Source organism: Cryptotermes secundus, unplaced genomic scaffold, assembly GCF_002891405.2.
Source record: "Cryptotermes secundus unplaced genomic scaffold, Csec_1.0 scaffold854, whole genome shotgun sequence".
Classification (NCBI taxonomy): domain Eukaryota; kingdom Metazoa; phylum Arthropoda; class Insecta; order Blattodea; family Kalotermitidae; genus Cryptotermes; species Cryptotermes secundus.
The window spans coordinates 488,415-504,685 of NW_019727108.1; the positions used below are offsets into that span (position 1 = coordinate 488,415).

Genomic DNA, 16,271 nt, shown 5'->3' on the forward strand with positions numbered 1-16,271 from the left:
CACCTCTAACTAGTGCCCAGGTCAAGAATGGTTGAGCTATGCCTTCACTCCTTGACATGTCCTCACGGAGTGGTGCTTAATAAATTAAGCATAAGGACAATTTTACCTTTACCATGACCTGATGTTTTTTCATTCACTGATGTCACCCATTATATACAACCATAAACAGTGATCTTCAAAACAGGACAATTTATCTTTATAAAGGACACTAGTGGCTGAAACATGTAAGGCAGAAGTTTTTCATTCATTNAATAAAAAGCAATTGCACTAAATTATACCAAATTTACGTGTTCGCTAACAAGTCATTTGTTACTTGCTCTTCAAGTGAATAAAGGTACACAAAATAAGGCAAATAGCAGTTTCTTCTATTTTATCAATAATTTAACTGTCTTCATAAAATTACAGTCTATAATATGAGGAATCATCACAGGACGGAATCAAATATCACTTAAGTACTGGTGATTCACTTGTATTCTACAGTATATCATTTAAGTGCACTTGACTAGATCATTGTGTGAAAATTAAACAATATTTTGGAAAATACTGCAGTCACATGGGGATGTATTGCACCTCTTATTCATCATTATTTTCATTAGGTTCATAATGCTGCAGTCTTCCCCTTAATTCTTTTATTTGCTCATTCTTTTTGTTCAGGATTTTCTTCATGTTAGCATATGCAGCTGTCTGACTGAATTTCCTCTCCAGTTCCTGCAAACAAATTGAGCATTTAAAAATATTTTTTTTTTCACATGCAGCATATTTCTGATTATCCATGCTAATGAAGGAGGGAAAAATGACACAACAAAAACAATGATGACAACAACAACAACAACAAAATAATACTAATAATAATAATCAAAGAGAATCAAAGTTTCACGTGTGATCAGGGCCATAGTAATTTAAAAAATAGAAACCTGGAAATACAGGTACAATGTCCAGTTTGTTCAGTTATCTTGAAGACTGCAAGTTTTATGGAAAATGCGTAGTAAACATAAGGTGTGTGATTAATAATTCTCTACAACTTTTGTTCAAAACGTTTTTCATTTTAATAAATATTCAGAAAGTTACATCTGAGATAAGAATAGAAATAAATATTGGTTTTCATATAAAGTGGTTATTAAAATATTTGATCAAAATGCAAATTGAAGTACTTCTATGAATGTAAATTTTTTTTTCTTGGCACTACAGCCCCAGTGGGCCTAGGCCTACCTCCATGAACTTCTCCGTTCATTTTGGTTTTTCTAGATCTTAGACATATGGTAGGACTCCTTGGGCAGGTGATCAGCTCGTCACAAGGCCTCTACCTGTACGTTTGTAAAATTCACCAACATAAAATTTCATGAAAATCTGCCCACTGGTCCTCAAGTTGTTTCAAGTGTACAGATGGATGGATGGAAGCACTGAGAGAACTTAACAGGCATTCCACAGGGTTGTGAATACTCCTAAAAAGGTGCACAGATAAGCCACAAACTGGATAATCCATATACAGATAATTAGGAGTATTCTAGTCTCTGATTTTATTAGTTTTCTGTATGATTTTGAAACTTTTTTCTTCACTGGGGAGACTACTGAAATTGAGTTTGTTGGAGAATGAAGTGCTAAGGAGAATATATGGACTTGAAAGAGATGAAGGAATTGGAGAATAAAGAAAATTACATAACAATGAGCTTCATACCTTGTACTCTGCATGTACCACTGTTTGGGCATTAAACAAAGAAACATGAGATTGGTGGGACATGCAGCACAAATGAGAAAAAATTGAACAATTTTATCTCATTCAGTCAACAAATCTTTACAAACAATATGTGTTCACACATAACGCTTACATTCTGAACATGTTACGATATCACTAAGCTTCCCATGTCTGGTAGAGGAAAACCAGAAGACAGAACTATCACTGTTGGTTTTCCATGGCATAGATATATTCAAAGACAGAAATATATCCCAGTCTTTAATTACAGACTTTGTTTGTTCTTATTTCCAGTCTACCAGTTCTGACTTTGTCATATTGTCTTCAAAAGGGAATGTGTGCTGGTATAATCATCCCTGCATTTAATTCTTTCCCACCTGAAGAAGTCTCTGTTCCCTATATATGCACAGAATTGTAGGCTGCATTATCCATCACAACAATGGAAATGAAGGGCAAGTTCTCAATTTATCATTTGACCTCTTTTAAAAATTGACACAGTTAATCTTGTGGTATTAACCACTCAATATATACTTTTTGTTTTAATATTTATGATAAAACTTGTATATTGTCACCTCTATGAGTCCTCTAGACTGTAAGAGTTATAAATGATATCATCACTTAGAGGACATGTCTGTACTCATAGTTTAGATGTATCCATGTTTTGTTCACGTATACTGTAGGACGTCCTTCAGTGATGTCCCTCAGACAGGTGCCCCACCATGCAAATGATACTATTCTGTTCCATCATTATGGGTCTTGAATCCTTACCTTAAAATAAAATCCAATTAACTGAAATATTTTTTGTAGTGTTTCTCTACTGCCTTCAAAGTCTGCTGCTTCTCCTGCAGCAAGTGTAAACTTTTTCAGAGTTGACATGCATGCTTCAGAGCATAAAAGTAGTATATCAGTTGCCAGTTCAAGTCACAGATAATGATTTTTAATGGTCTTGTGTTATTTTCCTTCCCTGGTTTAATTAACTTATCTTGGGTGCATTTCAAATGCTTTGCTTGTTCTTGTAATCAGATTATGATCATCCTAAATGAACAGAATTTCATCATAAAACAAAAGGAATATATAAATAAAATAAAGATAGCTTATATCAAACAAAACAAACTCTGTGGTTTTAGTCCGCAAGTGAACTATACTGACAGAGTGACTGCCACTTGTTGGCTAAGTTAGTGCCAACATTAGCAGATAGAGCATGTCTCGTGGTCAGCGCAATGAATCACCATGGCAGTTAATTTCGATTTTCTAGACTAAAGCTGCTATTTCCTTGAAATAGCTCCTCAATTATCCTCATGAGGCTGAGTGCACCCCATTCCAGACCCACTACCTCTCAGAAAATCTGGTAGTGCCGAGAATCGAACCCAGACCTCTGGATCTGTAGCAGGGAACTCTGACCACTAGATCACAGAGGCGGTTAGATATATTAGACTACAAAAATTTATTATCAGGGGCTCCATTCTGCGTACACAGAATCCAACCATAACATCCAATACTGAAAAAAAAAATTCTACCCGAAAGAGTCTTGTGTGGCTTAGCAGAGGGGGAGGAGATTCTTTCTTAAGAGGTACGAGCAGGGCTTGAGGTGGGGCGGGATGGCATCCTGGTTCTTTTTTTCTAAATGGCATAAAAGCATCCCGTTACTTCTTTGGCAGTAAATGCAATGTACAATACCTCTTTTGTTGTTGTTATCTGTTTCATGGTTGTACAGGCTACTCCCCTGTGTCGTCTAACTAAATTTTCCTTTCGTGTGGTACTGTTCGAAGCACCCGAGAATTCACAGTCCCACATCACATTTCTCGCACTTCGTCTGAACACGTTTCCTCTTTCCACGTGCAGAACAAACACAGCATTTCATTCTCATGGCACAAGAGGTCGGCCAGTGATGTCGGTTGGCTTCCTCTAGACGAAATATTGTGGATGACAGAGCAGGAGGTCGACCTAATGGCGTTGTGGTTGGGAGCGACGCATTACAGCATGTTCCAGCATGTTGCGCATAAGGGTAAGACGAAAGTCCCTATGTGACAGTTTCGCACCGCAGGATGAAACTGTTCAGAATTGTCAGATCCAGTAAATGGAAGACGCTTGTTTGGCAGCAATAAGGGTTTTTCAAAGAAAATAGGGGGCAGGAAATTTTCCTTTGTGTCAACTTCCACCAAATTCCCTGAATAAGCTGAGAAAATTGTGAAGATAGAATTATATAGGCTTATGGCCAGCACACTTTTATGGCATGGGGTTTCTGCTAACAAGCCCAAGTGTTACAAAGAGGAAAGATTTTATACTGCAGAACTGTTGTGTGTAGGAGCGGAAAAATTTTATACTGCAGAACTGCTGTGTGAAGAATTTTTTAGTTAATTCAATTCATTTATCATAAAAATTGTATTAGATAGAGCAATTCCAAAAACAACGCTCAAGCGCTCTAAGTGGAACTGGCATTTAAACGTAGAGCAGAAACGTGGATTTAAACCCCTGCAAGCAGCGGGCATTTAAATAAACCCCGGTCAGCTAGCTTTACCTGCGTTTCAAAACTCCGGCGGTTAAAGGTTAAGGAAAGATTCATTTTTGTATTCTTAAGACCGATAATAAATTATACAATGTCGGAAACAGTTTGTCCTTCTCTTGCCTTGCATACCATCCCATCCCATCCCAATGCAGAGGTGGCCTGTCTCCAACAGAACAGTTGTTTACAACAAAATTTTAAGTTCTTCTATTGTTGATGTCACGTCTGAATTCTTAGTTATTTTATTGAAAATGAAAACACAATATCTTGGCAGAAAATGAGGTACACATTTCCTACTCCCTCCTACTTCACTGGACAGAAATAAATTTGGTGTTGAAATAGCATAGTTGGCAAACTACAAATACAGTTATGACCGGTACAGGCTGTATTCTCACATCCGGTAATACATATATAAACTTGTAGAATAATGTGAGACCCATCCCATTTAAGCCATAGGTCAGACGTTTACAGTAAATAATCACAAAAGTTTCTATTGTTGATGACACGTCCCAGCCGTAAGGACACACATATTTTATTCTATTCCAACCAATGGGAATTTAGCCAGGAATTTTAGTGGGGGGTGGGGTTCATTGGGTTGATCCTTGCTTCAATGACAGAAACTGTACGAAATGTTATTTTAGTTCAGCATCAGTTTTCATTTATCGGTGAAAATGGAGAAATGGATAATTCGCAGTAAGAAACCCAAGTTAAGTGAAAGTGGCAGTTATAAATCGTGTGTAACTATAAGTAAAAGTGAAACAATTGTAAGTTCCATCCACTGCAACGAAGACAAAACCACCGTATGTGTGAATACAGCTGCAATAGATAACAGCGTGACTCAAAATCAGGTGCATGAAAATGACGTTAATTATTTCCCTAATTACTGGACACAAGATCAATGGCTAGAAAAATTGAAAATATACGAGTGGTTGACAATTAGTAAACAAGGGCTAGGCTGTACAACATGTAAATCAGTGGGAACTCTAGGGCCTGCAAAAACACAAGGTTTGAAATTATCTAGTGAGTGGTGTGAAGGTAGGGTCAAGGAATATGGTGAAATAAAAGAGAAGAAACAACAATCGATTAGGAAGAAACTGTCTTGTCATAAACTATCGGCAGCTCATGTTAAAGCTAGTGACATTTTATGCCTTGCTAAAAAAAGAAACAATTGAATGTCTGAATGTTAAAACACAAGAAAAACAATACGTTACAACTTGTCGCATATTTAGGACAGCTTATCAAATAGCGAAAGTGAACCGTCCCATGACAGATTTAGCAGCTTTGATTGATTTACAAGAACTAAATGGTTTAGCTATGGGGCGTATCTTGCAGTCTAATCATGCGTGCACTGATATTTGTGATCATATAGCAGATGAAATGAGAAAGAAACTTGTTAAATATATTATTGATAATGATCTTAAGATAGGTTTCATGATCAATGAGACTTCTACTCGAAGTAAAAAAGAAGCTCTTGTAATCTGTTTACATTGCAAACTGCCTGATTCCATGGATGGGAGTAGTTATTTTTTTGATATAGTGGAATTAGAAAATACTACAGCTGCAACGATCAGGGATGCCTTTCTGAACAGTATCAAGAGTAATGGATTTCACAGTGACTTTTTATCATGAAATTGGATTTCATTTGCTTGTGATGGGGCCTCTAACTTACTTGGAAGGCATGCAAGTGTCGCACAAATTTGCTCCAAATGTATCCTCAATTGATTGTTTGGCATTGTAGTAATCATCGATTAGAAATAGTGGTGAATGATACAGTACGGGAAATGTCAACAGTGTGCCACATGCAATCATTTTTTGATAAACTCTATTCCGTTTACAGCGCGTCTCCAAAGAACAAATCTGAATTAGAAACTGTTGCTGCACAACTGAGTATGAGATTAAATACCATAGGACGAGTGTTAGGAACGACACGTTGGGTATCGTCTAGTGCGCGGTCTGTGAGAGCCATATGGAATAATTACCCTGCTCTTTATAAGCATTTTCACAATGTGTCTGTAGACCCAAAATGCACGGGAAGGGAGAGAGCTCAATATCCTGGATTGAAAAGAAAATTAAGCAACGTAAACTTTGTTCTAAATATGGGACTTCTGTTCGATGCTTTGACAGAACTTGAACACCTGTCTTTAAAATTACAAGAAAAGAAAATCACAATGCCTGAAGCACATCATTTAGTTCTTGTTAAGTATCACATCTTTCAGTCCATGGCAAATAATCCAGGTGAATATTATTCTGAAGTTCTAATGGCTGCTGATAAATTAGAATTTAAAGGAGTTAGCTTAGAAAATGGAAAAGTGCAGAAGATTACTGAACAACAATTCTTTCAGAAATTAAGTGACAATATAAACACCTGAATGTTCACCACTAGAGCTTCATATGAATCGACTGGAAGTAGTAACACAACTTGGTCAAACACGGACAATTACAGTCAGTTACTGGACAACTTGAAAATAATGGATAAGGCTAAGTGGGTAAAATGTCAAGATCCATGTTTTGCTGATAAAGAGATTAGGGAACTCGCTGAGTCATTTATGGTGTGTAAGAAAACTTCAGTTCATGGATTCCATGAATATTACATGAATATAATGAATGGTGACGACATGTATCCTGATGAACTAAAGCCGTTGATTGCAGCTGCAAATACTATTATTATTTCAACTGCAGAGTGTGAGCGTGCATTCAGCAACATGAACAACATTATTTCAACCATCCGAAGCTCGATGCTTTTAAAAACAGCATCTAGTTTAATGTTTATTTCATCAGTGGGACCCCCTTTTAGTGCTTTCGATGCAGAATATTATGTAAAACAATGGCTAAAGAAAGGACGTCGACATGCAGATTACCAGTCTTGTGCAGCCCCCGCAGATAGAAGATCAGTGACTTCAGAAAGCAATGAAAACATCTGGAAAATATTCTAAAGATAAGTCCTCGTAATGCATGTGTGACTTTATTTTAATGCATGCCATTTAAACTACTGTAATATGTTTGTAGGTCTTAGATGGAACACAGACTATATACATCACTCGGTATATTTTCATAATTTATGTCTATGAATTAAAAGGGGAAAACCACGCCGGTTCTATTTTCATTCCACCTCAAGCACTGGGTACGAGAGGAATCTCTACTAATACTTCACACAGCTTCAAGGGTTTTAGTTCCGTTGTCTGTGCTGTATTTTACTCCTGTATAAGAACTTTCTGCCTAATACAAGGGAATTAAAAATGAAGTAAACACTTTCAGATACGAGGGGGCATGCAGTAGCATAGTTGGTTGAGGCACTATGCTACAAGCTATGTAGAAGGTATTGGGTTTGAGTCGCAATGAGGTGGATTTTTTCAATTTACCTAATCATTCCAGCTGCATTATGGCCCTGGGGTCAACTCAGCCTCTAAGAGAAATGAGTATCAGGACTCTTCCTGAGGGGTAGAGGGTGGCCGGAGCATAAGGCTAACAAACTTACTGCCATCTATAAGCAGACTGTCTAGAGAAAATGTGGGAGCCTTGTCATCTCACAACCCTATGGGCCTCCACAGCCTGTTACGGGGATAGCTTTACCTTTTTACCATACACTTTCAGATACTAGTAATATTGATTCATTTCATGGTAATGCCATGTATATTGCTAAGCAGCTACTATGACCAATCTTCTTCCTAATACCAGCCAGAAGCATGATTCTCTCATCTATTTGAGGTGTTAATGTCACAAAAATGGCATCTGTGCCATTCAATATGCAAAGAATTCCATTACAAGTATGGAAGAAGAGTTCTTTAAATGTTACCAGAAGGATCCATCAAAACAATAGTCAATTTATGTATGGTGTAAGCAGTCAAACCAAAGGTTAAATCTGCAAGGGAATGAGTTCTGGTCATTGAATTACTTGAGACACGCTGGTAAATGTCTGGGAAAAATGGGAGTATCAAACTGATGTCTTCCATGTGACTCATGAGGCTCACATTGTCTGTAAAGTCTGTATGAAACCTGAAGAGAGTATCAGTCTATATGGGTTAAAAGGTAAAGTTGTCCCTGTGCTTAACTAATTAAGCAATCTACCATGAAGATGTACAAGGGAGCAGATATATAGAACCACGTTTTCTTGACCTCAGCACTAGTTGGAGGTGAGTGGTAAGCTTCATGTCCCGGCTGCTTTACCTCCAGTGAAAGTGTCCCCGGTACCCACTAGATAGGAGGCTGGGTGGGCCCCAGAGCCAGTCTGGATGACATGGAGAAGTGAAAATTCTTGCCCCCACCAGGACTCGAACTCCAACCCCTCGGTTGTTCAGCCTGTAGCCAGTCGCTATACTCACTATATGGGTTATATGCACATCATATGGATAATTTAATTCCCATGATTTTTTTTAAATGTTTACTCAGTTTAAATTACCTTTTATTTCTTAGCACGAATATATGTCTGTCAGCCTCACAGACACTGGATCCATGAGACCGATCCGTCTGAGACCAAAACAAGAATTATGTATAGAAAACTCACCTGTTCTGCAAGCGAGAGCTGAGATTGGACTTCAGCTACTTTCTCTCTGGTGCTTGAGAGTTCTAATTCAAGTTGTTGTTGATTTGAGGCAGACAACTCGAGGTTGGTTGCCAGTAAGTTTCTTACATTGCTCAGCTGGTTCTCAACCTTCAAAAATCAATAACAATTCCTTTCTTTACTCATTCTGCAGGATTATACATAAAAGTACAGTAAGATACTTATTTTGAAAGTGGCCATTACATTTATAAATTGATATGAAGTGAGAGATCCACTATATTTCAGGCAGTGCCTTTGAGCATGCTTCATCATATGAAGTGGTCATGGTTAAACATCCCTGTATTAAATCAGTATTTATTGACTCAGATGGTAATAATTCCACTGTCTTTTCTAACTATATAATACTACAATAAATTTCATCAATACTTTAAGCACACTGATTAAGCTACTACAGCAAATGAGCTTCAGTTCTGCTGAGCCATTTTCAGTACACTTTCCAATTTACACATTTCAGTTATTAGCTATCATGTACAGTTAATGATTATACATTTAGTACAAAAAACATTAAGAACTGAAGAGGAAATTCTTGCAATTCCTAGTTAGTTAGTTATTGGAGAGGGTGGGTTTCCCCATGCACTGAGACCAGTATTGGTCCATTGTGCTTCCCTCTATGATATTCTACCAGTCTCTATACCCTACCGATACTGGTGCGTACCATCAGTCCTGACCGAGCCAGCGAGTTCGGCCTCTACTGGCTTTGCGGTATCTATAATGCTTCCCCCATCTATCAGAGGCGTTAGAGACTACTGTTGGGCGGGAAATGTCCTTGAATTTAGCTCAGTGACCTCCTTTGGAGATATGAGGTTCTTTTACGTGCCGTAAAGCTACGACACGGGACCCACGGCTTAAAGTCCCTCCCGGAGGACTTGTTCCCTGAATTTTTCCGCCCTTAAAAATTCCACGACCTCTGCCAGGTTTGAACCCATGTACCATGAGTCATGAGGTGGGAATATTACCTCTAGACTACAGAGGCCGCTTTGCAATTCCTATATCCAGTTATGGTTTCCACAGGCACTCCTTTCAACATTCCACTTTCATATACTACTCGTAGAGTCACTGAGGTAAAAGGTAAAGTTGTCTCTGTGCTTAACTAATTAAGCAGTACACCATGAAGGCATATGGGGGAGTGGATGTATAGATCAAAATTTTCTTGACCTTGGCACCAGTTGGAGGTGAGTGGTCAGCTTCATGCCCCTACCACCTTACCCCCAGGGAAAGAGCCCCCGGTACAAATTGGACAGGAGGCTGGGTGGGCCTCAGAGCTGGTCTGGATGACATTGAGAAAAGAAAATTTTTGTCCTTACCAGGACTCGAACTCCGAACCCCTGGTTGTCCAGCCTGTAGCCAGTCACTATACCAACTATGCTATCCTAGCTCACCAAGAAAACCTTCAAAATCACAATTACCCTGAACAAGCATACTATGAATTTTGAAACTTCAGGAAAGACAACCTGAGAGAATAAGCTGTTCTGCTACCTGGAGGTAACTTTTCTTTCAACAAAGATTGACCAGTGCTATAACTTCTAGATTCAGGATGCACAATTCACTTACCAAATTAGACATGGAAAAGCAAAACAGGTCAGATCATACACAGTGGGAATTATTTTTTGTGGTTTCTCTTTCTGAGGCCATCAGTAGTGAGGCTATATAGCACTGAATGATAGATGAGACATGAAAGATGAATTGGCAAGGATCTGAACAGAAGAAATCATGACCCAGTCAAGGTACTACCCCATCATTTTTCTGAAGGAACTGAGGAAAGCCATTGAAAACCTTGATGAAGACAGCCGATGCCCTAGCAAGGTTTTAAACTGAGCATCTCCCAAATGAGTGTAGAAAATTACTCTTGAACCACCTCATTTGGTAATATGAGGTAAGGTAAAGTTATCCCTGTAACAGGCTGTGAAGGCCCATAGGGTTGTGAGAGGTTGAGGCTCCCACATCTTTCAGATAATCAGCTTGCAGATGGCAGTAAGGTTGTCAGCTTTATGCACTAGCTGCCCTTTACCCCCAGGGAGATTTCTGGTACTCATTTCTATTAGGGTCTGAGTCGACCCCAGGTCCCCAGTGTGGCTGAAAGGATTAAGTATGTTGAAAAAATCTACCTCATCTGGACTCAAACCTGCAACCTTTTGGCTTGTAGCATAGTGCCTCAGCTAACTATGCTATCGCGTTTTGGTAATGTAAGGGTGAACTTTTACATTTAAGCATACAAAAAACGTCAATCCACACATAGACTGGTAAACAGAAATGTGAGAACCAAAACACACTTTTTGATGTGACTCTAGATTTCATGGCGAAAACAAAATTCTTGGCAGATATATGTGTTCTCAATGATAATACAAGGTCTCCAACCCAGTACATAAGGAAAGGTCATAATCAATCTATTTCATGGCACACCAATAACATAAATATGTAGCAGGATAGCAGGCGATACAACAGGCAAGATTAATATAAATGTATTACTAATGAATGGCACAACAAGAGTACACTGGAATCTAAGGAAATCTTTACTATGTTATATTTATAGGTAGAAAAATAATAATGAGTCCCTCCTGTGTTCTCCAAATATATACAGCAAGCAGAGGGTGTGAGTATCGAATTACTAACTGAGTGACTTTTTGACTCTCCCTTGCATTCCAAGATGCAGTCAATAAACAATGATAAATTCATAAAGAAGAAACTGAGGACCTCGTCAAGATGTGATGACTCAGGAGCATCTGACGAGAGTTCCTTCAGAGTAGATATTTCATTCTGAGCTGACCCAAGTTCCATCTTCAACTTGTCCGCTTCTTGTAGATATAAATTGGCCTGTTGAAGGAAACAATGCAATACAGTTATGGAAAAGTGTCTTACAAAACATACAACACATTATCAAAAATGGACAAAAAGACATGCTTCATAAATTTCAAAATTTTGGCTGTAATACTCGTATGAGTTAGACAGTTCATTTCTTACACTAACATTTGTATTATTTTCCAGAAAATCTTGACAGATTTCATCATAAAATAAAGGAAATGGAGAAGTGATGTCACGAAATGTGGAAGGCCAAGAAAATAGCAGATTACAGCTGGCCGGTAAAAGGAATACTTCCATCATAACATAAAAACAATAAGTTCTGGGAAGAAGTAACTATCTTATTTCCTTTGATATCACAAGGACGACATAGAAAATGATACCTCCAACAATTCTTCTTCTGTTGCATCTATTTATTTCTGCAGTAACATTTTTGCCAAGCCACTGCCTAGCAACAACAGGGAAATGCATGTGCGGACACAGACTGATGGGAGGGATTTATGAAGTATGCCAGTGAGATTAGCTCAGATGCCATGATATATATACCAAATTTCATAAAGACTGGTTCAGCCATTCAAAAGTTCATGGGATGCACAACAAACAGATAGCATGGAGACTGCATAAGCCTACATTCATTTTTTAAAAATAAGGAAAGCAGACTAAGGAAAATGTAATTTTGACTGCAGAAGTGTGGTGAATTCAGAGCTATATCAGTATGCCTCATTATTACAGTTTTATTTGTTATATGAGTTTTTTGTACATTTCAAAAGTTATCAACTTCTGGACATGACAGATACACAAAACCAATTAACAGAAAATACATTTCTCAACTCTCTTAATGTGTACAAAATCTTTATGTAACAGTACAAAATTAATGCCATTTTGAGATCCATGTATCACAGTTATATAAAGTGGTTTATAAGAACAAAAATGACTGTTGTTCAATTCAGATTTGCAGACCAGCGTAACTGATTATCCAGATCTACAGGAGATGGACAAAAATATGGAAACACCTCATGAAATGCATGCCTGATTGAAGTGTTTATTTTAGCGACGTTTGTAGGTCACACTGTCATATCTGCCCAACACCACTACCTGTACAACCTCCGCAATATGTTGCAAGCTTCATTTGTTGTCAAGACAGTGTTCTGTGCAATTTTTTGTGCATCATGTCAGAGCTAACAGAATTCGAAAGCAGGCAAATTGTTGGGGCCCATATGGTGGGTGCTTCCGTAACCAAGGTAGCCGAGGTTTTTGGTGTTTCGCGAGGCACAGTATCCAAGATTATGACCACATACAGGACTGAAAAAACCGCAACCGATAAACACCAGCGTGGACGGAAATGTGTGTTATCGAGACAGACGAACATTGCATACGATTGTGATGAAAAATAAGAAGACTACATCTGCAAAAGTGACTGCTGAACTGAATGTCACACTCACAAACCCTATCAGCACCAAAACAGTACGAAGGGAACTCAACAAGCAGGGTATTTCTAGATGAGCTGCAATTCCAAAGCCACTCATCAGTGATCAAAATGCCACTAAGAGGAGAGTGTGGTGCCAAAGTCATAAAACATGGACTGTGGAGCAATGGAAAACGGTCATTTGGTCGGATGAGTCCACCTTCACACTGTTTCCAACTTCTGGCCAAGTTTACGTCTGGAGAACGCCATTCCAAGCTTACGATCCAGATTGTTTGCTGCCAAGAGTGAAATATGGCGGGGGTTCGATCATGGTATGGGCAGCTATATCATGGTATTCTGTCAGACCCATCATTACCCTGCAAGGTCATGTCACTGCCAACGACTATGTGACCATTTTGGGCAACCAGGTACATCCCATGGTGCAAACTTTGTTCCCTTATGGTGATGCCATTTACCAAGCCAACAATGCCTGTGTTCACATAGCTCACATTGCCCAGGACTGGTTTTCTGAGAATGAAGATGAAGTGTCACGTCTGCCATGGCCCCCACAATCGCCAGATATCAATATTACTGAGCCTTTGTGGTCTGTTTTGGAGAGCAATCTGCGTGCGTGCTATCCACCTCCATCATCGATAACAGAACTTACCATGTTTTTCACGAAGAATGGTACAAGATTCCCTTGCAAATCATACAGGACCTCTATTTATCCATTCCAAGGAGACTGCAAGCAGTTCTGCAAGCCAGAGGTTGTCCTACATCATATTAGTCATGGTAATGTGTTTTTTGTTGGGTGTTTCCATATTTTTGTCCATCCCCTGTATTACTAACTACACGTTAAGCCAAAATGAGTTCTTATTTATTAACAAGATAATATATTTCATTTTTAGCATGTTTGAGGATTTCCACCTAATGAAACAGTTCTAATGCCAATTTCTACGATTAATGGAAGAAAATTAATTAAGGATTTCGGGAGATCCATACTGAATATAAGCATCCCAGTCAGTCAAACCCACATAACCATAAAATTATTGACTGTTTTGACTGGACTCCATCCTCAGGTAGAAGCCTACTTACTCGTACTTGTGCCTAGGCTGCGCCATAGCTCAAGTGATTGGTCACTGGCTTCCCATCACGGTGGCCCGGGTTCGATCCCGGGTCTGGTCAAGTGGGATTTGTGGTGGACAAAGTGGCGCTGGGGCAGGGTTTCTCTGAGTACTTTGGATTTCCCTGCCAATCTTCATTCCACCAATTGCTCCACAATCACCCACACCTATCATCTGGGGCTGGTACAATAGGCCAGAAGTGGCCACTGTACAAGGGACTTAGTCCCACCCCACTAGCAATAAAAAAAAATACTTGTGCCTAACAGCGACCAGCTCTACTGACTGGGTCCAACTGAGTAGGCTTTTACATGAGATGGAGACAGAGTCCAGTATCTGAAATAGTGTTTTTAAATAAAAAACAGGAAACTGAATGTCAAAAAAGTCAATAACTGCATTAACATACATTCATCATAAATTTTTAAACCTTATCCACATAACGGTACATAAATTACCTTGGTTTCTGCTTCCATGACAGCCTGGGCGAGCTTTTCATTTTCATCCTTCAGCCTTTCAATCTCCATACGAAGCAGAGGGACAGATCCAGATGATTCATTCATTGGAACAAGTTTGATTTTTGTTGGTGTTGGTGGATTTTTCTCTGGTTTAACATATGAAAATTCATTGCTCTCTAAAGTTTTAATAACCTCCAGCTGCTCTCTGTAAAATTAAAATCATGATAGTTTATGTCCTACTACTGACAACACAGCATCACATAAGGTACTAACAGAAACGTAAGAATGCCCATAAAGAGGTAAAGTTGTCCCTGTGCTTAACTAATTAAGCACTACATCATGGAGACATATGGGGGAGTGGATGTATAGACCAACGTTTTCTTGACCTCGGTACTAGATGGAGGTGAGTGGTCAGCTTCAAGCCCCGGCTGCTTTATCCTCAGGGAAAAACCACCAGTACCCATTTGATAGGAGGCTGGGTGGACCCAAGAGCTGGTCTGGATGACATGGAGAAAAGAAAATTCTTGCCCCCACTGGGACTTGAATTCTGACCCCTCAGTCGTCCAGCCCATAGCCAGTCACTGTACCAACTGCACTATCCCAGCTCTTTGTAAGAAAGCCCATTCTATTTTTAAGTCTAAAAGTTGATTCTCTTTCATATGATGAATCAACTGAACTTCATAAATCTTTTTATACAAATACTTCTGCATATTCTATACAACTAAGGATATATGAGTTTAATTCAAATATGTATAACCATTAATTCTCATTACACAGGTCTGCAACCAAAAAACTACATAAGATATTTTTTACTGTTTCTTATAGATTTTTACTCACTAAAACCGGAAAAAAATAGTAAAAAAAATCCGCCACGTCAATTTTTTTTGCAATACTCATATTTTTAGTTTAATTTTGCGGGAAATTTCTCTTCAACATGAAATCTGGTATCCTATTGTTGATTCTAAAAACCATATCCAATAATTATTTCTTACTTTAAAATAATATTTATAAGAGTAAATCTAAAAAATAATACAAACAGAAAATGAGTGGGATGGGGGGGGCAGTGGAAGGGGTTGGTAAGGTGGGTTTGGTGGTGTGAGGAGCTCAGGTGATCATGCCCCAACATGTTTACTTTGTTTGTAGCGAAAGGCGAGGAATGTTACTAGCTCGGTTGAGCATGTTTGGACATGTTCTTTGGGGTAATAGGAATGAGTATAAACAAGCCTGCTGTCAGATTTGATCATGTCTCAACATGCTAAATAAGTTCAGGATCTTGGTTGATGTATAAGCCACTCAGTTTACATCCTGCATTCAAACGTGACTGTGCTTGTGTTTTAGCTCTGTATTATGGCTCAAAGAGGTTTTGTTATTTCTGCGGACAACTTTTGTTTTATTTGTGGTGAATACATAGTTAAAAGTCAACAAAGAAACATAAGTGATTTTGTGAAGAAAGTGTATTTTGCTTATTTCAAATTGAAACTTGGGGATCAAGACAAACTTTGGGCTCCTCACAAGGTGTGCAGAAGGTGTGAGGAAGATCTTCGTTTGTGGTTTAAGGGTAAGAAAAACTCATTTCGTTTTGGCATTCCTATGATGTGGCGTGAATGGCAAAACCACACGACTGATTGTTGTTTCTGTTCGGTAGATGTGAAAGGCTTTAATACAAAAAATAAAAAGAAAATATCTTACCCAAACCTTAATTCAGCTCTTCGTCCAGTGCCTCATAGCTCTGAAATACCAGTT

The 16,271-nt window shown here is 38.7% G+C and overlaps 1 protein-coding gene across 3 annotated transcripts in view; it reads right to left on the minus strand.

Annotated features, from left to right (window-relative positions):
- Nucleotides 1-256: 256 nt before the first annotated feature.
- Nucleotides 257-16,271, minus strand: part of LOC111864506 (leucine zipper transcription factor-like protein 1) — a 20,453-nt gene continuing 4,438 nt past the window's right edge. For 2 of the 3 annotated variants that reach the window (XM_023851800.2, XM_023851799.1), the window contains exons 4-7: nt 14,529-14,733; nt 11,443-11,562; nt 8,695-8,841; nt 257-708 (exon numbers count right to left, since the gene is read on the minus strand). In XM_023851800.2, coding sequence (XP_023707568.1) covers nt 574-708; nt 8,695-8,841; nt 11,443-11,562; nt 14,529-14,733 — 607 coding nt within the window. In that variant the 3' untranslated portion in view covers nt 257-573. Of the gene's footprint in view, nt 709-2,458; nt 2,726-8,694; nt 8,842-11,442; nt 11,563-14,528; nt 14,734-16,271 lie in introns of all 3 variants that reach the window. The other variant, XR_002842812.1, reaches the window with a different exon arrangement.